Source organism: Suillus plorans (genome assembly GCF_016647745.1).
Source record: "Suillus plorans strain S12 chromosome Unknown HD556scaffold_59, whole genome shotgun sequence".
Lineage (NCBI taxonomy): Eukaryota > Fungi > Basidiomycota > Agaricomycetes > Boletales > Suillaceae > Suillus > Suillus plorans.
Genome location: NW_024537443.1, coordinates 5283 through 29404, shown reverse-complemented (window position 1 = coordinate 29404; position 24122 = coordinate 5283). Strand labels below are relative to the sequence as shown.

The window sequence follows — 24122 nt, the reverse complement described above, 5'->3', positions numbered from 1 at the left end:
ACGACATCAAATTTCATACGGGGGTTCTAAATATTGAATGCTTGATAATCGTACGCGACACTTTGACCCCAAAAAGATGGGGTGCAAGCGCCAATAGGCGCATCGCCAGTGCTGCCGAGCATAATGGCATTGACGTCAGATGCGTCAGCGGCCTGCCAATCGGCATATGATGAATCATCAGGGTTTGGGTTCCCGCTATACAAGAATGACTTATAACGGGCTTGCATTTCAGCAATCAGCGCTGACTGGGCCGAGTCGGGATTAAGAGCAGTGCCAAACTAGTACAAAACATGAGTTGTGAAAAATGGAACATAGCAAGTGTTTACTTACAACTATCTCAATATCATCTTGATGACAAATAACGCCCGGTTCGGTGCAGAAAGAGACAGCGGAGTTGCTGGGGTAGCTAGCACCAACGGAGTACAATCCCACATATGCAGTGCCACCATTAGAAACCCAATTTCGCGCAAAAGTCCATGTCGCACATCGCCAGATCGAATCTGTGGCGAGCACTTGGAGCTGAGGACGGTAGTCATCATTCTGAGTAGTCCCAAAGGCATAGCTTTGCGAGCCCATGAGAGCCTCATAGCGTGTCTCGCCGAACGAGGCGTTGACAATAGCAACGTACTCAGCTTCGGGCATGGGACTAGGAAATGAACCGTAAATTGTATAGCCTCCTTCGTCAAGAACATTAGAAAGCAAGATGGGCTTGGAAACCCGGGGGAATGGTGAAGTTGAGTCCAAGGTCGAAGTGATAAAGGTGCCGTCATTCACAACGCGCATTGGCTCCGATTGAGTCGCGGCTGGGACGATGTAAACAGAGCTGTTGTATTGCCAAAGACCAGCACCATTGACGATATCATTCGCGGTTAAAGCATTTAGACATGCCAAGTCGGTTGCAGTACAATCAAGATTTGACACGAAATACTGCTGGAGTTGGACCTGATCAGATGATGACAGGAAGCCATAGTCCTGACACAATAATGAGTCTCACGTTCCTACCAGTGACGTGCATACCACTTACCATAGGGTCAGACTGCAAAATTGCAGATTGAAATAGTGACTGTGCAGAAGGCACAGCAAGAAGGGCACGAATCAAATTTGCACCACTGCTTTGACCGGCTAAAGTGATCTTGCTCGGGTCACCGCCGAAGCTAGAAAGCACAGTCGCCAAAAATTTGAGAGCATTTACAGCATCTCCCAGACCAAGGTTGGTCTGATTGTTGGGAGCAACGAAGCCAAGCTCAAAGGAATCGTGTGAGTTGACAGTGACATGGATTGCTTACAGTGAAAGCACTTACAGCTCCCAGGCGGTACTGAATGACCGCAACGATCGAGTCAGTGGCAAGTGCCAGTGCAGATCCGTCTAGACCGGGATCTGTGGCGGAACCGACCATAAAAGAACCTCCATGAACCCTGCCAGAATATATGACGGTCACCATCGCCGAAAAAATGATCGTTATACGTACCACATCAAAGTGGGTACACAGCTGTCTGCGTGTAAGGAGGTAGGAACATAGAGAATCATCGACATGCAATCCTCGGTGAATGTGGAGGTATTCGCATATGGCTGCGGGCACGTAAGCGGCAGCGCTGAGACATTCGTAGAACCATTGCTATCGATGTAGTGTATATCATGTGATCGGCAGCAAATGAGACGTGATGTAATTGACGTACGGGAGTGCCCATGTAGTCACCATAGCGGATGGGGACCAGCGTTCTGCGGAAGCATACTTCGCAGCAAACCTGTTAACACCCGAGACATCGACTGTACCCTGTGCGGCGCCCAGGGGGGTATTGACGGATATTGCAGTTGACCCGGCTCGTAGGCAAAGTTTTTGAGCCAATTTTGCGTGGACGAGATAGCAAAACCAACTTTTGGAGTCTAGCGACGGAAATGGTAGTCCCGAACTAGAGAACTCTCGCGAAACAGGGAATGCATGTGATAGTGACGTGAGCAGCGGTGACAAAAGGATGCAGGTGATTGTAAACAAAACCATGATTTTAGTCTAGGAACAAAATGAATGAATTCATGATCCAGAGAACGGAGGAAATTGACCCAAACGTAGAGATTCCCGACACTGTTGCTGGAGAGGGAAGTCAACTTCAACGAACCGCTTTAAATACAGAATCCAGCTTGTCGATGGCCGTTCCTGTGAGACGACAGGCCGCGGTGGGTGAGAATGACTGTGACAAGCTAAGTATCCCAAGTACTAGCAAGGTGGTAAGGAACGACTGGTTGGCGACAAGAAAATATATAGACGCCTGTGGCCCATCCATGATGTAAGTTACTTCGGAAGACGAGATTCACATCCGTATGGAACAATGCCCCGAACAGAATAGGCAACATGACTTCAGGCAACTTGGCGCTCGTTCGACATTGGTATTATTTTGCCATGGGGTCCTTGTTCCCAAAAACGTAAATGGTATATGTAAACCGAGTTGCTTGGACCTTCTTCGGTTCTAGGTGACTAGTATGAAGTCCCGCATTTAAACCTTGAAACTCACGAAGCACAAATCTACATAAGCCACATCACTTAATCCCTTTCATCTCGCGAAATAGTCCGTAAAAGTGAATGTAGTGAAGAACCTAAGTGGCAAAGCCTGTATCGCAGAGTGCCTCGCAACCGCAAGCTCATCGAGCCCTAGAATCCTTTGACAGATGGGCCTTTGTGGTACAAGGTTGTCCTAGAAAAATCAGACATATTCTTAGAATCCAACGAACTATTTTGAGTGGCGGCGGCGAGGCAAATATAAGAGTTAACGTTGATCACGGACCTTGCGCTATGCCAAACCACGCGCAGCTGCCGCGCAACCGAGCGTCAGAGGACCTATCAGCAGCGACTTTGTTCCTAAATTTTGTTTACGCTGTGTAGATGATAGAAGAAACCATCAATCTCCGAAACAGGCACAGTAGTTCATTTTGGAGGAGGATCATCGCTGCCTCAACTGACTCGGAGCCAGAGCCCAGGAGGGGCAGGGAAAAATACAAGGAGTGCACCGGTTTAGCGCGTGCGCGCAGCAATGATGAATTTAGAATACAAATGAGCAAGTGAGGTGGCGAATTGGAATTAGCACTGTTGTTTTTGTTTCAGCATAAACTGGGCAAAGCTCTGTCGTGGTGAAAGACTGGCACGACATACTAGGGCGTTCTGATGGAAGTTGGGTCCACGTGGTATAATTCCCTTTTTGTTTCCAGTGCAAGGGCGATCACGTGCTACGGAGAGTTTCATGGCGTCCTCCACTCTACCAACAGCGTCAAGTGCTTTACCCGTGAAAATGTAGGCTTTTAGCCACCATGAACGACCTATAAAATCAATAACAGAGCTCGCTTCTACAGACTCACGGTAGGCTCTGCAATAGGGTCCATACGCGACCTTTTTCTGAAAATTAAAGCCATCGACGCGAAGCATGGTAAATTTGACTGTGTGCTCTGCATCGGCGACTTCTTTGGTCCCTTGAAGGAGCCAGGGACTTTGGAGGATGGAACAGATGAAACCGAGCAACTTCTGAATGGTGATATTGAAGGCAGGTATACGTTTCATAAGTGCTATACTTTGACTCAACCCGTTCTCAGTCCCTCTGAAATGTTACATCATGCAAGGAGAGAACCCCTTGCCTGATTCTGTGATAGAAAAATACGCCAAGACTAGCGGAGAGCTATGCAAGGATGTATTTTTACTGAGTAAGTTTTGTCTTACGTCACACTTTTTTTGTGGTATGAATTTGAGTTTGACCGAGTTGCCAGATAAATCAGGGATTATAACGACCGCTCATGGTCTTCGAATAGCTTGTCTAGGTGGCATCTACAACCCAGGCATCTACACCACTGCTGAAGCCCCTCCTGTGCGTGCTTGTTCCAATTTTTCTCAAGGTAAGCGCTAATTATCATATTCTAGGGGTTCGCATCTCCTTTCTTCTCCACCCACACCGTCGAACGCCTCCTCTCCAACACTCTCGTCAAATCATCCTCAAAATCTCAATCCAAGAACCAAACGTATACCTCCCTTACTTCCATCCTCAACGCCTCTTCTTCCTCGCAGCTTGTCGACATCCTCATCACAAATGACTGGCCTGCATGCATCACACAGCACTCCTCGGCGCCTTTACCTTCTCCAGAGCTCTCATCTGAGGGCGCCACACCACTGGATGAGGTAATTAGGAAGGTCAAACCCAGATATCATTTTGCTGCCTTGGGTGGCCGGCCGCCACAGTTTTGGGAGCGGGAACCTTTCGTGTGGGATGATGAGGCAGGAAGGGTTTCCAGGTTCGTAAGTCTTGGTGCATTTGGTGCTGAAGTTACGGGTGGTAAGAAGCCAAGGGTACGTTGGAACTTCCGTCATGATATCAAATCATTGAAATAAATTTAACCATGTTCTCAAACAGTGGTTTTACGCATTTTCCATCACTCCACCTTTCCCGTCAAACCCCGTTACAGCCCGCCCTACAAACGCCACCAAAAACCCTTTTACTGAATTAGCTCCCCGACCCCAAAAACGGACGCTCGAAACATTCGAAACAACAGAGAATTTCATATGGGGAAATGTCCCCCAGCACGGCAAGCGTCCACGAACAAGTGAGTACTCAACTTTATTCAGCACACTTTATCTAATCAAAGTAGATGCACCACAAGGTGAGGAAGGCAAGCCGCCACCAGGGTACAAATGTCGGAGGTGTGAATCTACTGAGGTTCCTCTCTCCTACCTCACCACAATTTGCGCTAACCTCCTGTAAGCACTTCATCACCTCTTGCCCCGAACGCCAGAAACCTCCCGAAGGATATGTGTGCCGTATCTGTAATACGCCCGGGCATCTTGTACGTGACTGCCCTACGCGCCATGCTGTGGGCGATACAGGTGGGCGAAAACCACGCCCCGGGTATGTGTGCCGCGCGTGTGCCAGCGAGGAGCATTACATTGAAGACTGCCCGGTTGCTAATGCAGGGCAGCGTGGTGGGGAGCGGAGAGGGAAGAGAGATCAGATCAAGGAGATCGGACGTGAGCATAATTGTTTGAATGTGATTCGTGATACTTATGGCCTACAGCCGACGAATGCTGGTTCTGCCTATCTAATCCTAACCTCGCGTACGCACTCTTTTGCTACCTCTCTGTTGCCCGTTAATCCATGCTCGCACAGAAAACATCTCATAGTCTCCATCGGAAATGAATGCTACGTGACGCTTCCAAAGGGTCAAATTATTCCTACGCAATCCAACGCCGACGGAAATAATAGCAGCATTAGTACTGTCCCGGGTGGAGGCCACGTCCTCATCGTACCTATTGCGCACCACCCAACGTATAACACCATCCCTGCTGACATCGCACCTCCAATTCTAGAGGAGACTGATAAGTATGTGATCAGTGTCTTCTTTCCTTATCAAACGATTCTGGAATCTGACAACTACTCCATCATAGATATAAGTCTTCTCTCCGTGCTCTCTACGCCGCCCACAACGCAAGCGCCGTATTCTTCGAAGTCGGACGTCTGAGCACAAAAGGAGGGCATGCACATGTACAAGCCGTCCCTGTGCCTATCTCGCTCGCGGGGAAGGTGGAACAGGCGTTCAAGTCTCAGGGAATCAATTTCGATGGCACATTGGAAGATTGTCAAAGTTCAGGACTACCAGGCGGGAGGGGTAGGAGCTATTTCAGAGTGGACTTGCCTGATGGGAGGTCATTGGTCCATCTGATCGAGGATCATGCGCCGTTTGGGGTGCAGTTTGGCAGGTGAGCGGGCTGTGGTGATTTCCTTGTCCTCTTTCTTGTCTTTGGTATATCGTTTTGCCGCGGGAATGGAGTTGGACTCACGCGTTGCTTGTTCTTGTTCCCATTTCTGTTGCCTATCTCCGTCGTCGTGGATCATGCTCTTGTATTTTGCAATCGCTGATGGAACTCTGGTATTATTTACAGGCAAGTTTTAACCGACATACTAGGTATCCCTGATAGGGTGGACTGGAAGGCATGTATGCTTCCCGAGGAGGAGGATAAAGCAGATGTAAAGGCATTCAAGGCTGCGTTCGCGTCTTTTGACCCGTCGATGTGATCACCGTTCATTGCGACTACGCTTGTAGAGTACTGGTTATGACACCTTGTGCTTCGTGCTACCCTGGTCATCAATCGAAGTCATACATCAAGATATTGTTTTGATTCCTGATCTGATCAGCAAGTCGGCTGAGCTATGACCTGCTCAGCGTGCACACTGCACAAGTTCTTTCGAAGGCCCTCTGTTGGTTGCGGATACTATCCTCAACGGTGCCGGCCTATGGCAGATCGACAGCTTTGTTCTCACCACCCAAATACGACTGAGGGATCTACGTGTTGCCCATGGTGGCACCTTCCCCCACGTCTCTAAGCCCATAGTACACATCGTTTTCTGACCTGCCTCCCTATACATCTGTACAAGTCCAAACATTGGTCGACGCTATATACAGAGCTAGCCTACTGAGGATGATACAAACAAACCGGCATCTTTCAAAATTAATATACTGTCCAAACCATTTGCCATTTCTATTCTCAGTCATCTATAACGATTCCAATACCAGCCGGCGTACGACCACCATGGGGAGGGGGGAACAGTCTATCACGATTTAGACGTTGATTTCAGAACTGCTCTCCAAGCTCTTCTTATAGCTGTGTCCCATCTTCTTGGTGCCCCCCAGTCTTGCAGCAGCAACCACCCGACCGATGGCGTCGAGACCTGTGTGCCAGGCTGACGTCAGCATTTGTGGATAATATAGAAGGATAAAAGTAACAAGAACGCAGACATCCTCTCAGACGTAAGCAGACGGGAGAACAGAGGAACCAAGTGCGATATTAAAAGTGACAGCAAACTCACCCTTGTCCAAATCCTTTATAGGTGGCCCGAACGACAACCGCACGTAGTGATGACACGGGCTGTTGAACAAGTTCCTACGGTGTGCCGGGTTGATATCGAAAAAGATACCCGGAATCACGATCGTTTGCTCTTTCAGGAGCTCTTCAAAGAAGGTCTGACACATTGAGAAGAATCAGCGTCTGTTCTTTCCCTTCCGTCCTTGCTTGGTCTCCCGTGGTTCAAAGACAGGGGAGGCGAGGATCATATATAACAATTACTCACCAAACCATTATTAAGCGGAGGAGGTAACTTCTCCAAGTTCAACCAGACGTAAAACGTCGCTTGGGGAGGAACTTCCACGTCCAAATGAAGTGCATGCAAGCGCTTCAGCACGTGGTCCCGCTTGGCTTTGAAGTGTCTTTGAAGGGCAACCTATTTCATGTCAGCTTGTTCCTTTGCTACATCTAATAATTGGCCCACCTTCTCTATCTTGACACGTGACGGCTCAAGGAGTGGGAGGGCTGCAAGTTGCATGCTGCACAAGGGTTCAATGAACGTTGGAGAGATGAGGGAACGGGATGGCACTCACGGATGATTCGCACCCCCATCAAGGAATGAACCCGATTGTGAAAGTGCGGTGATGAGGTTCTTGGGCCCAATGACCCAGCAGACACGCCAACCTGGTAGACGCCAGTTCTACCGATTGTATGAATTAAGCTTAAGGGAGAATGCACAGTGAAGGTGTGTCAAAAACGCACCTTGGTCAACCCGTCTATGATAACTACAGAATCACTATTTACATCCTCGACATATTCGGCAGAGGAGATACTCTTTCCGATATCTTTCTCATTGTCAGGGTAAATGTACCAGGAGTAGAACTGCGATATTTTAACCGTCAGCGTTGGGTGGGAGGTGGCTAAAGGGAAGGGACATACCTCATCAAGAATGATCGTTGTGTTCTCCCGGCTGAGCGAAACGAGCTCTTTGAGCTCTTTGCCACTTTGATCATCAAGTATCAGATATGAAAAGTAGAGAAAGATAAAGGAAACACGCACGCAATAACTTGCCCCGTTGGATTCCTCGGGTTCGAGGCAATGACGACAGCAAGGCCTTGAGTAAGGATATCTTTCTGTTAGCGCGATCAATCAGGGTGTGTTTATGCGAGTTTCATTAGAAACAAACCTTGGTTTGTTCGATATCAAGGCGGTATTTATGCTATGTAAGGGAATCCATTCAGTAAGTTGTGGTATACATCTTATGGAGTATGGGTACCTTGGGATCCAATCTGAATTAATCCAAAAATTCGGTCGGTTTAATATAAGTCAAGGAGGATGAAAACACGCACGCAGTGGGAACAGGTACGAGTCGCTTAAATGCACTTAGGACTTGGTCGTAGGCAGTATAGTCTGGAACCTGGTATGACTATATGCGCGAAATTTGGTGAGCAGACAAGGAAGCCAGAGAAGGGACCCGTACACAATAAACGTCGCCAATGACAGCTGCGACACGGGAAAGCCCCGCACGTCCACCGGGCACGATGCAGACATTTTCGTATGTGTACTGACTTGCTTTGCCCTTACGGTAAGTATCGTTGTAGAGGTGAGCTACTGATTCACGAAGTTCTGGTTGTACAATAGGTTTAGCGCTGATCGCGTTCACGGACCAAGAAAGATTGACCTTTGACACCCGTTGTGGGTGCATACTCCAAAGAATCCACAGGCAAGGGAATATTCTCTGGGCGGGGGGGAGCATTCGGGATAGGGCCTACTTCTGGGGCACCCTGACCCAAGTTTGCCCATTCGTGAGAATTAGCATAGTTGAAACCGTTCGCTATAGCGCGATCTGAACAGTAGATAACACCGGTGCTGCCAGGGTGCTCGATACCAGGAACGGTTTCTTCATCCTAAATGACGGGTCAAGTCACGTGATGTAAAGGAATGGATAAACCTAGTACAGGGTTGATAGTCTGAGGAAGGCCTAGGGCGGGTTTGGGCTGATGTCCAACTTGTTGACGGAATATCTGGGAAAGAATTAGGTGACAACGATATATGAGGTCTTGGGAGATATAAGTACTTGATGAGCTTCGGATTCTTTCTCATGATGGAAGATTTTCATGACACCATGGACCTGATTAGAGATAGTTTTGGAAGAAGGGAGACGGGGGAGGTGGAGGTGAACGTGCATGGATGAGACGGTTAGAGATAAGGGAAGGAAGAATGAAAGCAAGTGAACTTACGACGTCTCTTAAGGATGGAGTGCCACTACGTGAAGGGTAGGCACTGTTGGGTCTAGTCGGGGGTTTGGACATGCTTCTAGCGTAATAGAAACAGAGAATGGGCAGAGGGTAGGTTTATAAGGGAACCAATGGCAGAATAATTATGGATGGTTCAAGACGTCTGGCAGATTCTTAATATATGTAATATTATTCACTGCTTTTGGGGCTCTGCTGGCATGCCAATATCAGCGGAATCAAAGAAAGATTTGATATCCTGTGCCAACTCCAATTATAACTGATGCGTGCCTAGCCAAACATGGCCCCAACGCATCGTGGTCCTATCTATCGCTTACACTGTCGCAGAGAGTCCCTAGCATCAACTGCCGATTGATGGCCAGGACAAGTGCAGTGATTGTGGTACTCGAACACCAGCGACTCGGATATGAGAATTCCATGTTCAACGCGGTTAAACTTTGGATGGAGCGTCATGATCGCGTCGAAGCCCAGCTGCAGGAGTCTATAGCGCTCATCACCCAAGTTCACGAGGCAATCTGACGCAACAATGATAAGCTCCGACCCTAGACCAGAAACCACCGTTGACCATATAACAAGAGCATTAACATTAATATTGTGAAACCTGCAGTGAGGTATGACCCAGCGTAGCGACGTTTATACAATCACAGTACCAGTTGACCGGCCGACCCGGAAAATACCGCCATGCAGCGTCGGATCTTACTATCGCTGAGGCTAGCCTTGTGATCGATGCACCTATTCCTTCTTGAACTCAGATATCAGCCTAGAAAAAAGATTCCCTCCTCAGTCTCGCACACCCACCTTAACTGCGCTTTGACTTTCCACTCAGTGACTCACCGTTAGCCTTCAGTATGTCGTCAACGCCTTCTAATAAATTTTTACCCAGCCCAAAGACCGTTGCTGTACGTGTTTTCTATCACAATATACCCTGTAATACTGACTTCTCATCTTTTCAGATTGTAGGATGTCCGTTTAGGTGAGCATTCCAATATCGGCTGCTACTCGGGTGTCGGTAATCTTACGGCACCGCCGGCTATAGCGGTGGTCAGGTCTGTTCTCTCAATTCTCTTTTTTGAATCACCCACTCACTCTCTTTTCTCTCAGTCAAAACTTGGCGTAGACAAAGCTCCTATCCACCTCGTCCAGGCAGGGCTCATCAACGAGGTCGAAGAACTCGGATGGCGCGTCGTTTTTGATGGGCACCACCAATTTGAGGATATTTCTACCCCACCCGATGGCATCCAAGTTAATGGCACAAGTGACGCCGCTGTTAATACGGCATTAGACGCATCCATCGCGAGATTGAGAAGCCCTCTGCTCGTTGCACAGGTCTGCGAGAGTGTTGCATCTGCCGTGCAGGCTCATGCAGAGATGGGACACCTCCCCGTCACCCTCGGCGGAGACCATTCCCTAGCTATGGGCACTATCTCCGGAACCCTAAGGTGAGCCCGTTTACATGAGTTGCTGCCATTGTTGTGACATTCTACACACAGGGCATATGACCAAGCTTGTGTCATCTGGATAGATGCTCACGCAGATATCAATACCATCCACTCTACCGACAGCGGGAACATCCACGGCATGCCCCTCTCCTTTCTCCTTAAGCTCAACCCCCCTGCTCCATCTCCAGACTCAGTCCTTGCAAAGTTCGACTGGGTCTCTCACCTCCCTGCTGAGCGTCTCGTCTACATCGGATTACGGGACGTGGACAGGGGCGAAAAGGAGATCTTGAAGAAACATAGCATCAAGGCGTTTAGCATGCATGAGGTTGATCGGTAAGTTTGGGATCCGGTGGAGAATAGGGCGCTTACGCTGATTGTACTTCACCTAGCTATGGCATTGGCAAGGTGGTCGAAATGGCTCTCGACCATGTGAACCCACAAAGAGACCGTCCTATTCACCTGAGCTTTGATGTCGACGCGCTCGACCCAAGCGTTGCGCCTAGCACGGGGACACCGGTGAGTATCTCAGTATCCTGGCACGTACTTTTTGAGTCAGCCGTGCCTTCTAAGCGCTTTGGTGACTTAGTGCGTGCTGAGAATGAAAAGAAAAACGTTTGCTTATTGAAGATGCGAGAATGTGCACGAAAATGCTCCCTGCATCTTGGCCCTGAAGGGGCGCTTAGAAAATACGCCACCTATGAAATTGGCTTGTGCAGACGCGCATGCCCCGGGTGTTTTGACCCGTGCCAGGAATGTCCAAGCCCACGGCGGGTAGATATTGTATTCCTAAACAAATTAATTTCAAGTCAAATTAAATGTCTTAATGAGCAGAACTAACCGAAATCCTGCAGGTGCGCGGTGGGCTCACCTTCCGTGAAGGACACTACATCTGCGAGGCGATTCACCAGACTGGGTTGCTCGTCGCGTTCGACTTGATGGTACGTGTCCTGACCTACATCTTTGCTCCCATCGACTTGATCTGATTTGATCTATCGCACGCAGGAGGTCAACCCCACGCTTGCAGATGCTGAGAGTGTACGCCAGACCGTGACGGTGGGGTGCTCATTGGTCCGTTCTGCTTTGGGTAAGTCATCCATCTGTCGCCACGTTTGTTGTTTGCGCGGTTGTCCAATATTCTTGAATGGGGATGCACGACCACGCGTCGAGCATCCACAGGGACTACCTACAATGTGGATCATCAATGACGCTCATTATCTATTCGTCACACAGGCGAAACCCTTCTGTGAATTGCAAGTGTCGTAAACCAATCTCGATGTGACGATGTGATATGATCTAGTGGCAGTGAGTCACATCCACTTCTTAAATGCACAAGTTCGGTAACAGTGAAGTAAGGTGTTGGATGTAGATTCGATTCGATCTCCGCGCAGACTGTTGTGGACCGGCAATCAGAGACACACGTGCTCGTTCACGTGCCACATCGTTGGACGTGATATCGCTCTTATTTGTATCGTTAACCATGCGACTCCTGTCTGATCTGTTCGTGTTGATAGATTTTTCAATCAAATTATCGAGCATGCAATGTCCCATGTCAATAGCTGTCGGCAGCATCTGAGGAAAACGACGAGTCCTTGTGCACGAAGAAATTCCATGAACAGGCGCAGCTAAAGACGAAATCGAATCTGAAATTCTGGCGTAGCGCGTCGCGTTCAATGTTCTTGAGAAGAAAAATGAGTTGCTGCATATATCTCCTAAACTATTTGGAACTTCGGAGGACGACAATCCAATCAATTGAGTTTTCCACAGTCGTGCAGCGAAATATCCGGGTACACTGCGCGTTGTGTTATTTTCCGTTGGAAAAATATACGGTCTGTGGAAGGACTCCCTTTGTATACCTCGCTTTGCTGGGGCGACACGTTGTGACCCACAAAATAAAAGGGGAAGGTACGCCTCAGTTGCTTTAAATGTTTAAAGCGGAAACTCAACAGTCTAAAAACTGAGTACTTGTGTTTCTTCTCTCTTCCTCACTACTCTCTTCCAGATACCGCACTTCGCTATCTAACTTGTATACTCACTCTCATCCAATTTGCTTCTCTGCTATTACGCGCTAGGACCTACTGCCACCGAAACACTTTCCCTCCGTCAACATGAACGGCAACAACTCTTCATCTTCCACGGGACATGCACCTTCCGGCCTGAATGGCACTTTCAACGCGTCGACTCAACAGCAGCAGGTCCAGCTTCAAGGAGGCCAACCGCCTTTCCCATTGCAGCAGCCTCAACTCGTATTCAATCCACCTCAGCCCCAGCCCCAGCCCCAGCCCTCCTATCCACCGACGTACCCTTCGAATGCGCCTGCCCTGCAAAACCAGAATGTCCCTGGGCCGTCTCTTTATGCACTGAACGAAATCGCCAAAGAGACTGCGGGGCTCGCCGGGAAAGGACTTCCAAGTCTGCCTCCGACGTGGAACGCCGGATATGCTCCTCCGCCTCCCATCCCCTACAACCCTCAAGGTCCCATGTATCAGTGGCCAGGGTACGGCTACCACGCACCCGCACCAAATTATTATGGTGGCCACCCCGGACCTCAAGCTCATGGTGCAGCGCCTGGTGCAGCACCTTATCCCGGTGCCCCAATGCAATCCCCCCCTGCTCCTCCTGCAGCGCATGTCCCGTTTCACCAGCAGGTGCAAGTGATGTCGCATGCTGCACCGATGCCGCAAGTACCATCTGTAGGCCCAGTGGAGGGAAGTTCTACGGGGAGTTTGAAGAGGAAGGCGGCTGATGAGGATGACATGACCGAAGACACGAAAGAAAAACGTTCTCGTCCTCAGGGCAATCCAGATTTTGTGAGTCAATTTTATTTATTTGGTCTTCGCCATCCGACTGACGGCTGTTTCATTAGGAACGCGTACCGCCGGGTACAGATGGGAAAGAGAGGTGGAGATGTCTTAAGAACGCATGCAAAAGCTGTCATCCGATGCTGGAGGCCAGCGTTCATAAACATATAACGGAGACGGTCTCACATGGCGGATCAAATAAGTATATATGCGAAGCGTGTGGTGCCGGGTGAGTAGTACTCCTCTTATTTCAAATGTGACCATGGGCTGAGCTGTTGATTCTTATAGTTTCAACCGCCGGGATGCATTAAAAAGGCATAAACCCTCTCAACAGTGCATCAGAAATAGGGAGAAGGCTCTGGCTCAAGCAAACTCCCAAGCGCTTGGTCCCATCACGTTCGCATCTTCCTCAGGCCCTGCATCGAGCTCGGCGACCCAACAATCCTTGCCCCCGTCTGTGGCCCCACCGCATGTTGTTCAGGTCGTTGGGAATAGCACATCTGGCGCTGCGTCCTCCGTCGCGATGTCTCAGCAACAATTCGCCTTCAAAGTCCAAGGACCTGCATCGGGCTCCGCGAACCAACAATCCCTGCCCTCGCATGTTGCCCCACCGCATGCTATTCAAGCCGCTGCGAATCGCACGTTTGGCGCTACGGCCCCCTTCGCGATGTCTCATCAGCAATTCACCTTGAAAGCACGAGGACCTGCATCGAGCTCGGTGAGTCAACAATTCAGTCCGCAGGCCACACGGACTGACGCAAGGTCAATGATCCAGCATGTCCCAACCTGGTCTGCGTTCTCGCAGAAATATCCATCTCTCCCCGAGAACATTCAAACCTCATTCAAACCGACCACTGTGCAGCAGCCGGCTGTCGCACCCCCGTTGCAGGCCTTCCAGGGTACCCCGAACCAGACTTCTTCTACTCCCCTCCCATCTGCACCTAAATCACAACCCGCGCAACCGTCATCTGGCCATACTATACCAATCGTCGCGAGTGATTTCTCATTGTCGATTTTCAAGCCGACTGCTGCTCCCCTCCAACCTCCTTTGCCGCCATTGTCTCTTCCCCCGTCTGAGGATGTAAACGATGAGGATGATGAGGATGATGATTCAGGTTTATTCTCAGAACCATCCTCTCCCACATCGTCCAAGGATGCATTCGACCCTTCCATGCACCTGTTCTCCGCACCACCGTCTCCCTCTCCTGACTGAGAAAGCGATGGATGCTACTGTCCCTTGACGTAAATGCAATCGCGCCTCTCTTTTGCCCCATTCGACGGGTCTGTTCTCAATATCCCTTTTTCTGATTATTTATTCGATGTCGAGCGATCGCTCTTGGACTGCCTTGTGTTCGGTTTCATTATCGTAGACTTCACATATCTTCACATGACATCGTGCATCATTTATTCCTCATTTATTTTGGAATAGACACAAGTACCTATACCAATTGGAAGTATACCCTATGTAACAATACTATAAGTAGTCTTGATGACATGCAGCTGTCCGAACATGAAAAAATTTAATAACTGCAATCGATCTCAACCGCGAAGATTTGAAAATTGGCAAGGGACATTCGAATCATCTCCTGCTACTAGTAGCATACTGAGTCAGGTTCATCAGCAAATATGTAAAGGCCTGACAGCACCTGAACATCCTGGCAGCAACCTGGATATCCTGAAGGTCTGGGAGCTATTTTCATCAGCAAATTCCCTACGAGATTGCATGAGATTACAATATTTACCTGCACGTGAGAACTTGTAGTCGTATTACAAATCAGTGCAATCAATTGTGGTGACTGCAACCAGATTGTGTGACACTTACAATATTGCAATTCCTGTCAGTGAATACAATCTCTATGTCAAATGGTGCCATATGCATGCACGTGATACAAGTCCCGAAGTCACATGGGAAACCACTTTTGTCTGGCCGTAGCAGGTACTCTTACCAGGGCATAGCGCCTGATGAGAGGCATCCTCACCGAGTATTCTACTAACCCAATCTGTACCACCTCCCTAGATTGGGTTGTGCCACAGAAGGACATCACTCCTACCTGACCTAATCACTGGGGTCTGTGCGCCAACTCCCTTTCTACATAAAAAGGCTTAGAGGTAGCATTGCTAAACAGAAACAGAAGTAAGGCGGTTGGGGCAGCGGTAAGCCCCCTGATGAGACCCTTTGCAAGGTCGAAACCGCTACTGACCCATAACCGTCTTACTTACCCTTCCCTCCCATCTCCTAACTGCACCCTATCTTAGGAGACAGTGGTCAGCAGGGTTGGTGCATAGGGGCGGACAGCCTGGGCACCTAGATGTAGACAACATTCTATGCTACCTCGCAGAGGCCTTGTGCCTCAGCCCCCACTGCAGGCCTAGAATTCAATCTTTATAAACCATCTGTGGCGCTGCACACTTAGGTTCTCGGATCAACCAGCGGAAATAACGGACTTGTAATTATTTTTGCATTGTGGTAGGGCCTAGTGATGTGCACAGTGGCCCGGCTTCAAGCCATGAGCCGGGCCAAGCCAGGCCTGAATAGGCCAAGCCAAGCTGGGCCAACTTCATGGCCTGACAGCAGCTTTGGCCCGGCCTGAGTTGCTTGAAAGCCCAAGCTGGCAGCCCAGGCTGTGGCTTTGTGACTCAGTCACCACTCCACGGATTTGATTTCTAGGTTTATTTTTGTCTCTGTTGTTATCTTTTCCGGCTTCGACAACAACAATAACACAAGTTATGTTCAAACAACAACTGGTGAGTCGCCTAACATTGCTATTTTCAGTGATTTACTTTCCTTTGCCAGGCTCTCATATGTTGTAGCCTTTGATGGGCCCAGACTTCTATACTCAACATTACCTGACCAATGAGATGTCATCTGCTATATTGTGAGTTTCTATTTACGTTTTCATGGCGGGTATCCTCAAGACTTGTAGATGGATCAGGAGCACTGGTATGTTTTTACTCATGCTCATGGGCCTCGTGTCAGGTTCACTGCATGACCAAGGGGATTTGTGAGTGTAGATCTATTGGAAGTTCTCGACAATACTCAGCAAGCTTTGCTAGTTACCATCTCATACTTGCTGGATCGTTTCTGGAGTGTTTATATCTATTCATGTTATCTTTGTCAAAACTGGATCAGTACTACCAGGTAATGTTCCCTGATTTTTAAATCTCAGTTTCTGACTCAGTCAGATATTTCTCTCTCAAGGATTAGGCTTGGGTATTGCGACAGGGCTCTTGTATGTTCCTAGCATGGCTGTCATCTCGCATCACTTCCAACAGAGGCGCACACTGGTTATGATGTTCATTGTTCAGGCTCATCATAAGTTCCAGCAATACACAAGTCATCTGTGGTGTCTGCTGACAGAATCTCTAGTTAGTGATATTACAATCTATTTGGTTCCAAAAGCTGTGGTTGGGCCCAAGCCAAGCCGTGGCTTTGGTTCATGGCTTGGCCTGGCATTTTCGAAAGCCCAAGCCGCCCCAGGCCAGGCCAAAGCTGAGGCTTTCAGGCCAAGCTAGGCCAGCACATCACTAGTAGGGACAGTGAGGCTCGTTCAACTACACTAATTTAGTTATTCCATGTGCAGCCAGTTGCACTTCCAACAAGTGCACCCTTTGGGCTTCCTCACAGTGCTTGATTTCTGCTTCCCAACGGTCCAACACAATCCTATGCATGTACATCTGAGAGACCACTTGTTAAGACCGTGCACAAAGGGTAGGACTGATTCCAAGGGGCTTGGCTTCAGCTCGTGCGCTGCACCCCTTACCCGAGTATGTGCCCTTAACTTCAGAATGAAGTCCGGAGGAAGTCCAGTGAAGTCTGAAGGACTTCTGGAGGAGCATGGGAAATTTCGGAAGGACTTTCCGGACGAGTGCGAGAAACTTCCGGATGAGTGCGGGAAAGTTTCGGAGGAACTTCCGGAAATTACGATGGAGTTTCATCCTGACAGGGATATGTGTAATGGCTACTCAGGACAAGTCCTGAGTAGAAGCAAACAGAGGAAAGGCTGCAAGGACAAAGTCCGAAGCAGAATAGGTCTGGAGGACCGCGGGAAAGTTCCGGAAACTTGGAGGAATGGTGGATTGGAGGAGTGGAGGAGCAGAGGAGCAGAGGAGTGGAGCTCCGGCCTAGGGAATGCCTCCCTAGGCCTGAGATGGATATTGACTAAGTCGGAGGACTAGAACTGTTACGAGGACTTAGGGTGAAGGCTAGTGCAAGGACTAATATGTGTAATATTCAGACTGAGGAAGTATAGAGACTTTACAGGGTTTATATACTACAAAGGACATAACGGAGAATCAGTCAGCGCAGTCTGAAGCTATGCGAGGCTGTGGACGGAGGGTATAGAAAAGTCAAACACTAGTCTATCAGAAAATAGTAAATGAAGATGGAGATGAGGACATAGGAAAATAAAGCCAGAAATGAAATGAGGTATGGAAAATGAGTAAGTCTAACTCGAGAAGGAACGTACAAAGAGATAAGGCACGGAAGATAGACGCAGGTCAGATCCGGATGTTGGGAAGTCTGGAGACAGGTGATTACCATAAGGAGATGGGCGCTGATTTAAGGTTTGAGTTCGGACATGACAGATAGGTCGGATCCGGAGATGTGGATGTCAAATTAGATGTCTGGACATCGGATCCGGGAATTGGGCAAATAGAGAAGCTGAAGGTCTGGAGACATGGATAGGGGATCCGGATGCCTGGATGAGGCGTGGGAACATCATCAGATGTAGGTCCGGAATACGGGATATGACACCACTAGGGGTGCTGGAGTTTGGTGGTAGGGAGGGACAGGTGTCTCTGGCACCTCAGCTACTGTGGCAATCATATATGGAGGGACAGGTGAAGTAGTCAGTGCCTCGCCAGGTTTGTTAATAAACTCTGATAGTGGTATCCTCCTGATCAGTTTGTGCCTGCATCTCTTTAGGGACCAGAAACAGGACCTCCACAACAATCAATTCATATACCTCTTGTCTTTAGGTGTCCCTGCCCCCATGTCAGCCTCTGGGGACTGTGAACAGAATGTTCTGCAAGTGCATCAGCCAGCAAGCAAGACATGAGGTACTTCGTTCATACCATTTGTGTAAGTTTTCTTTATCTGAAAGTAGTACCATTGACTCGGAGCTGAACTGTGATACAAAGTAGTGTCTTAAAACTTTGGATGGATAATATGAATCAAAGAAACACTGAAAATCTTCAATGGAGCTGTCTGTGAGTCACCTGATCTTGATATGATTGTGCTGATTTCGATATGTCAAAGGCAATTTTCATACCTATGCTCCCACCACTCTGTTTACTGGTCACAGTCTTGAAGTTTTTGTTCATGTCCTCCAGTCTTCTTTGTGTTTGTGGACAATGATCTGTCAATAACAGTTCATTCACCTGCTATGTTACCTGATGCAGGGTTGCAATATGACACTCTGACAGGGTATATCAGCATGCTCAATATTCCAAACACACCATCAAGAATATTAGCCTGTCACCAGGGCCTTCAAAGTGCAAAACTAGGCATTTACATCCTGAACATGCAGAGGCCAACATATCTACTCCATACAAGTCTCACTGTGCTGAAATGGGGGCATTATCAGCTTTGAAGCTTAGGGTGATGCACTGGTGCAGCATCCCATGAGTAGTTCCAACCTTCTATGCCTCATTACTGATGTTCTACTTGAACAGAGCTTGACTGACCCACCAATTGAGGCTGCCAGCCCCCTCCCAGACACACCCCCCTACTGGACGGCTGATGACTTTATATATAATGAACCATCTCTAATGGCAGAAACCTCTACTACACCCACTTCACCCCACATCAACAATCCTCCTCTAGGCAAACATGTTTGACGGCCCAGTGCTGAAATGCATGAGACATTGTCTGACATGCTGCCTAAAGGACCAGGCCCACTCGCTACTTCCAGTACACATAGCGATACTGAGCCTCCTCCCTCTCATGTTCTTCTATCATGCATCTGTCTCCTGGTGACTGAAACTTTCTGCACCCTCGTGAATTCCTTTGGCCTCATGCATGAATATTGTGGATGCCCTTCACATGTTCCTGATGCAGATGTTGATTTCGAGCAGCTGTGTGGGGATTCTGCTCAGATACCCAGTAATGAGGGACCCCATACAGTTGCCGAGATAATACATCCATATCCCAATATGAGCTTGTTCCTGCTTAACCGCTGGTTTTGGAACCGTGGAGCTAACAAATCAAAGGCGGACCACAAAGAGTTCATTGAGAATGTCCTGTCACATCTGGACTTCAGGACTGAAGACTTACATGGCGTTAATATGGACAAACTAGATGTATAAGTTGCAGATGACACTGACTCTCCATGGGAAGATAATGGGTGCATAAATTACAATCAAATGATCAATATCCCATTGAGTGAGAAGACCACAAAGTCAAGCAAGCACCAGCGTGCGAGGGATGTTCAAACCGCACACCACCATGGCAAGATTGATCCTGATGCCCCAGAGGTACCTACTGTCATATCCCATATATTCACGCTTCTCTTCCGGACTTCGGACCCTTAGATCCGGTCCGGTCCGATGCATAGATCCGCGTCCGGTCCGATATCCGATAAGCTTCTTAATTCATTTCCTGTTCATATAACGTTAAACACAGCCTATTCGGTATTTCCTCTTCCCGGTGTCTCGGTTATACTTATTACCGGTATGATTACTGATCCGTTATCCTATGCTTCATTTCCGACTCGCGTTTGATAAGCTTTGCATATGCTTCGTACATAGCCTCGGACCTTTGCTTATTGATCCTTCCGTTATCCTCTTAGTATATAAACCCGTGTATATTTCCTGTAGTACCTCAGTTCGAATATCATCTTAGTTTGTCCTCTTTCTGTCCTCCGGACTTGAGTCTAATCAACTCTTGTCGACCTCTGAGACTTCGGATCGATTCCGATAGTCTACGTCTCCGCCTCTATCTTCGGATAGTCTATACTCTGTTTGTTTCTAGTCCGGATCCATCCGGATTAGTCTTATACGCGTTTCCGATATCTGGAAGTCATCCGGATATAACTACGAGACCCGTCCGGACCTTCGGACGCGTTATCATTAGTCTCTGAAATAAGGGACAGTACTTGGGAAAGGGGCACAGCATACGAGCTGAGGCCGAAGTCCTTCGGATCCGATCCTACGAGAGTACGACCTTAACAGTATATTCGAACTCACACCTTTCCAAGTACACTTACTCATATCATGGCTCCTACAAAAGTAAACCAAGCCGCTCTGCACGCAGTCGGACTCTCATCCAGCCGACGCGATCCAACCTCCATAGTTAACGCCTTCACCAGTTTCTCGCAGCGACGTGTCTCAAGCGTTCCTGCTCAAAGTATTTCTCAACTCTTGAATCGTCCGCATCCGGTGACTCCTACGCCTACGCGTACTGCCGCTGGAGGACCTCCGGATGATGAAGGACCCGACGATAAAGACCCTCCGGATGATTTCGGAGGTAATCCGGATGATGATCCGGACGATGACGACGAAAATGACGGACTAAACCCACAAGACCGCATCATGCTCCGGCTTTCCGAAGCCATTGACAATCTCGCACGCAACAACCGTCGTCCCATCTCGTCCGAAGATTCCAAAGTCAAGATCCGCGAACCCGATACTTTCGATGGCACTGAGCCTCGGAAGCTTCGTGCATTCTTCGTCCAATGCGAGCTTCATTTCCAAAGCAAACCCAAGTCTTTCCGTACCGGACGGGCTAAAGTCAACTTCGCCCAATCCTACCTTAAGGGTATGGCACTCGAGTGGTTCGAACCGGACCTCCTATCCGATGAGGACGATGATCGTCCGGATTGGATGGATGATTACTCCGCGTTCATGTTAGAATTACAAACCAATTTCGGACCTCACGATCCGTCCGGTGACGCGGAACAACAACTCGAACAACTTCACATGCGTGACGGACAACGCATTAATAAATATGTTGTTGAGTTTCAGCGTCTTGCTTCACAAGTCCGTGGCTGGGGTGACGGTGCCCTAAGACGCCAATTCTATAACGGACTTCCGGCTCGTATCAAAGATGAAATCAGTCGCATGGGTAAGCCTTCTACCCTTTCCAAATACAAGACCCTTGCCCAGACTATCGACGCACGATACTGGGAACGGAAGGGAGAAGTTGCCCGCGAAACCAAACCCACCACCTCCAATCCACCTAAGCAACCCACTTCGGACCGGACGAATTCCAACCCGTCCGGATCCGCGAGATTCAAATCCGACAAACCCGCTACTTCCGCATCCTCCTCCGCCTCTAAAGCTCCGGACCTTACCTCCAAGTTAGGAAAGGACGGAAAGCTCACGTCCGAAGAACATAAGAGACGGATGGATAATAAACTCTGTCTATTCTGCGGCGGACCCGGCCATTCGGCTCGGGAATGCACCAAGTCTACTTCGCGCGCTGCCAAAGGCCGTGCTGCAGTAGTCACTCCGGAAGACAAACCGGAGGCTTCGGATGAAGCAAAAAAATAGTCCGCAACCCTCCTGACTCCGCACGGGATGAGGGTTGCGTTGACTCTACCCGTGCAACGGAGCTACGTCTCAACGCTGTTTCTCTTTCCGATCCGAACTCTCTATGTCCATACATTTCTCTTCCTACTTTTCCTGATATTTCCTCGTTTCCTTCTCTAATAGATTGTGGTTCCTCACATTGTTTTATAGACTCTGATTTCGTCCGAAAAAATAAAATCCCTACATATCCGATACCTCCGCTTTCTCTCCGTTTGTTTGATGGTACTTGTAATAATATGATTTCCGAAGCTATAGATTTGCCCATTCGTTTTCCGTCCGGTGTAGTCACCTCCGATACGTTTTACGTTACTCCGTTGGATTCTTCTTGTTTTATCGTTCTAGGATATAGCTGGCTCACCCTACACAATCCGTTGATTGACTGGGTTTTGGGCAGCATCGAGTTCCGAACGACTTCTCATGGAATGCCTTCGACACCTCCGATGTCGCTTCCGTCTCCGGATACCCCTCCTCCGATGGAAGATTTACCTCCTCCGACTACATCCGGAACCTCCGCTGATAAAACCATCCCCAATATTTCCTTGATAAATGCAGTTGCCTTTTGCCGGGCCTGCAAATTGGAAGGATCGGAACAGTTCAGCATCTACCTTCGTCCGACCGGTGTAGACCTCCGGTCCGCTACCCTTTCGTCCGATCCTCCAGACCTATCCGGAATTCCTCCGGAATATCATGAATTTTTGGATGTGTTCGATAAAGGCAAAGCTAGCCAACTTCCTCCTCATCGTCCCTACGATCTCAAAATCGAGTTAGAGGAAGGAACTAGTCCGCCCCTCAGAACCATTTATTCTCTATCTGCAGTTGAGCTCACAGCCCTCCGGAAGTTTCTTGATGAAAACATTTCCTCCGGACTCCTCCGTTCCTCATCCTCTCCTCACGGAGCTCCCGTCCTGTTCGTCAAGAAAAAGGATGGCTCCCTTCGCCTCTGTGTAGATTTCCGTGGACTTAACCAGATTACCAAGAAAGACCGATATCCGTTACCCCTCATTACCGACCTTCTAGACTCTCCGAGCCACGCTAAAGTATATACCAAAATCGACCTCCGATCCGCTTATCACCTTGTCCGGGTAGCGGAAGGAGACGAATGGAAGACTGCTTTCCGAACGCGCTATGGCTCTTATGAATGGTTGGTGATGCCGGAAGGTCTCACTAATGCTCCGGCCGCATTCCAACGCTTTGTCAATAGCGTGTTTGCTGATATGCTGGATGTATGCGTAATCGTATATCTGGACGACATCCTCATCTATTCCCAAAACCTTGCATCCCATAAGGAACATGTCCGAGAAGTTCTCCTCCGTCTCCGAAAACATCGACTCTATGCTAAACCCAAAAAATGCGCGTTCCACACCACATCCGTTGAATACCTTGGTTACCTCCTATCTCCGGACGGCTTGACCATGTCGTCCGAGAAGGTCCAGGCCATTGTCGATTGGCCGGAACCTCGGAAAGTTAAGGATATTCAATCCTTCCTCGGATTCGCAAATTTCTACCGTTGATTCATTTTCAATTACTCGGATATCGTAGTTCCGCTCACCCGTCTTACCCGCAAGGGAGTTACTTGGGACTTCTCCGATGATTGTCGGAAGTCTTTTGAAACACTCAAGAAAGCTTTCACGTCCGCTCCGGTGCTTACGCACTGGATTCCGAATGTTCCGATAGTCGTAGAAACCGACGCCTCTGATTACGCTATAGCCGGTATACTTTCCATAGTATGTCCGGACTCAGAGCTTCGTCCGGTAGCCTTTTATTCTCGGACGCTTACCGCTCCGGAACTCAACTACGACACTCACGATAAGGAACTTCTAGCCATCCATGAAGCTTTTCGGACGTGGCGACATTACCTTGAAGGCTCTGCCGAGCCGATAGACGTTGTCACGGACCACAAGAACCTTGAGTACTTCTCTACCACAAAACTCCTCTCTCGCCGTCAGGCCCGCTGGTCGGAATTCCTCCATCAGTTCAATCTCGTCATCCGTTTCCGTCCCGGAAAACTCGGAGCTAAACCGGATTCCCTTACTAGACGCTGGGATGTCTACCCTAAAGAGGGGGATAAGGACTACGCTCGAGTTAACCCTCATAATTTCCGTCCGGTATTCACTTCGGAACAGTTAGCTTCGTCCCTACGAGCCTCAACCTTAGCAACTCCGGTTCTTAGGGCAGCCGTTCTGATAGATATCGACCAGCTCCGGAAAGACATCCTGACCGCACTTCCCAATGACCCTATCGCGTCCAATCATCTTCCGGAACCTTCGGATCCGAGATGGACGGTAGACGATA

General features: G+C 48.8%; 6 protein-coding genes across 6 annotated transcripts; 4 read left to right on the top strand and 2 right to left on the bottom strand.

Moving 5' to 3' along the window:
* Window positions 1-26: 26 nt before the first annotated feature.
* HD556DRAFT_1243851 (Carboxylesterase) lies at window positions 27-2000 on the bottom strand (the record flags this gene model as incomplete). The annotated part of the gene is made up of 6 exons (XM_041298405.1): window positions 27-278; window positions 331-972; window positions 1025-1243; window positions 1302-1416; window positions 1470-1616; window positions 1678-2000. 6 exons carry the CDS (start codon window positions 1998-2000, stop codon window positions 27-29), a joined length of 1698 nt encoding a protein of 565 aa, XP_041156432.1.
* Window positions 2001-3341: 1341 nt separating this feature from the next.
* HD556DRAFT_1243767 (CwfJ C-terminus 1-domain-containing protein-like protein) lies at window positions 3342-6042 on the top strand (the record flags this gene model as incomplete). The annotated part of the gene is made up of 11 exons (XM_041298404.1): window positions 3342-3516; window positions 3578-3685; window positions 3749-3846; window positions 3900-4322; window positions 4387-4576; window positions 4619-4689; window positions 4736-4997; window positions 5045-5084; window positions 5137-5349; window positions 5415-5726; window positions 5910-6042. Coding segments are annotated over 11 exons (2025 nt in total), but the record flags the coding sequence as incomplete, so codon positions are not given.
* Window positions 6043-6150: 108 nt separating this feature from the next.
* On the bottom strand, window positions 6151-8997 carry HD556DRAFT_1493167 (pyridoxal phosphate-dependent transferase; the record flags this gene model as incomplete). The annotated part of the gene is made up of 15 exons (XM_041308833.1): window positions 6151-6696; window positions 6835-6988; window positions 7096-7245; window positions 7294-7348; window positions 7403-7509; window positions 7572-7691; window positions 7749-7812; window positions 7869-7942; window positions 7996-8028; window positions 8086-8098; window positions 8159-8235; window positions 8290-8435; window positions 8491-8716; window positions 8768-8833; window positions 8887-8997. 15 exons carry the CDS (start codon window positions 8995-8997, stop codon window positions 6587-6589), a joined length of 1506 nt encoding a protein of 501 aa, XP_041156430.1. The 3' UTR covers window positions 6151-6586.
* Window positions 8998-9912: 915 nt separating this feature from the next.
* Window positions 9913-11766, top strand: HD556DRAFT_1243756 (Ureohydrolase; the record flags this gene model as incomplete). Its single annotated transcript, XM_041298403.1, has 8 exons — window positions 9913-9963; window positions 10018-10037; window positions 10101-10110; window positions 10166-10503; window positions 10555-10836; window positions 10893-11019; window positions 11355-11441; window positions 11506-11766. The coding sequence occupies 8 exons, from the start codon at window positions 9913-9915 to the stop codon at window positions 11764-11766; spliced, it is 1176 nt and encodes a 391-aa protein (XP_041156429.1).
* Window positions 11767-12691: 925 nt separating this feature from the next.
* Window positions 12692-14784, top strand: HD556DRAFT_1397678 (uncharacterized protein; the record flags this gene model as incomplete). The annotated part of the gene is given in 4 exon segments (XM_041303733.1): window positions 12692-13310; window positions 13367-13530; window positions 13590-14701; window positions 14713-14784. Coding segments are annotated over 3 exon segments (1415 nt in total), but the record flags the coding sequence as incomplete, so codon positions are not given.
* Window positions 14785-16256: 1472 nt separating this feature from the next.
* On the top strand, window positions 16257-16604 carry HD556DRAFT_1397672 (uncharacterized protein; the record flags this gene model as incomplete). The annotated part of the gene is made up of 3 exons (XM_041303732.1): window positions 16257-16303; window positions 16356-16445; window positions 16485-16604. The coding sequence occupies 3 exons, from the start codon at window positions 16257-16259 to the stop codon at window positions 16504-16506; spliced, it is 159 nt and encodes a 52-aa protein (XP_041156427.1). The 3' UTR covers window positions 16507-16604.
* Between the last annotated feature and the right edge of the window lie 7518 nt (window positions 16605-24122).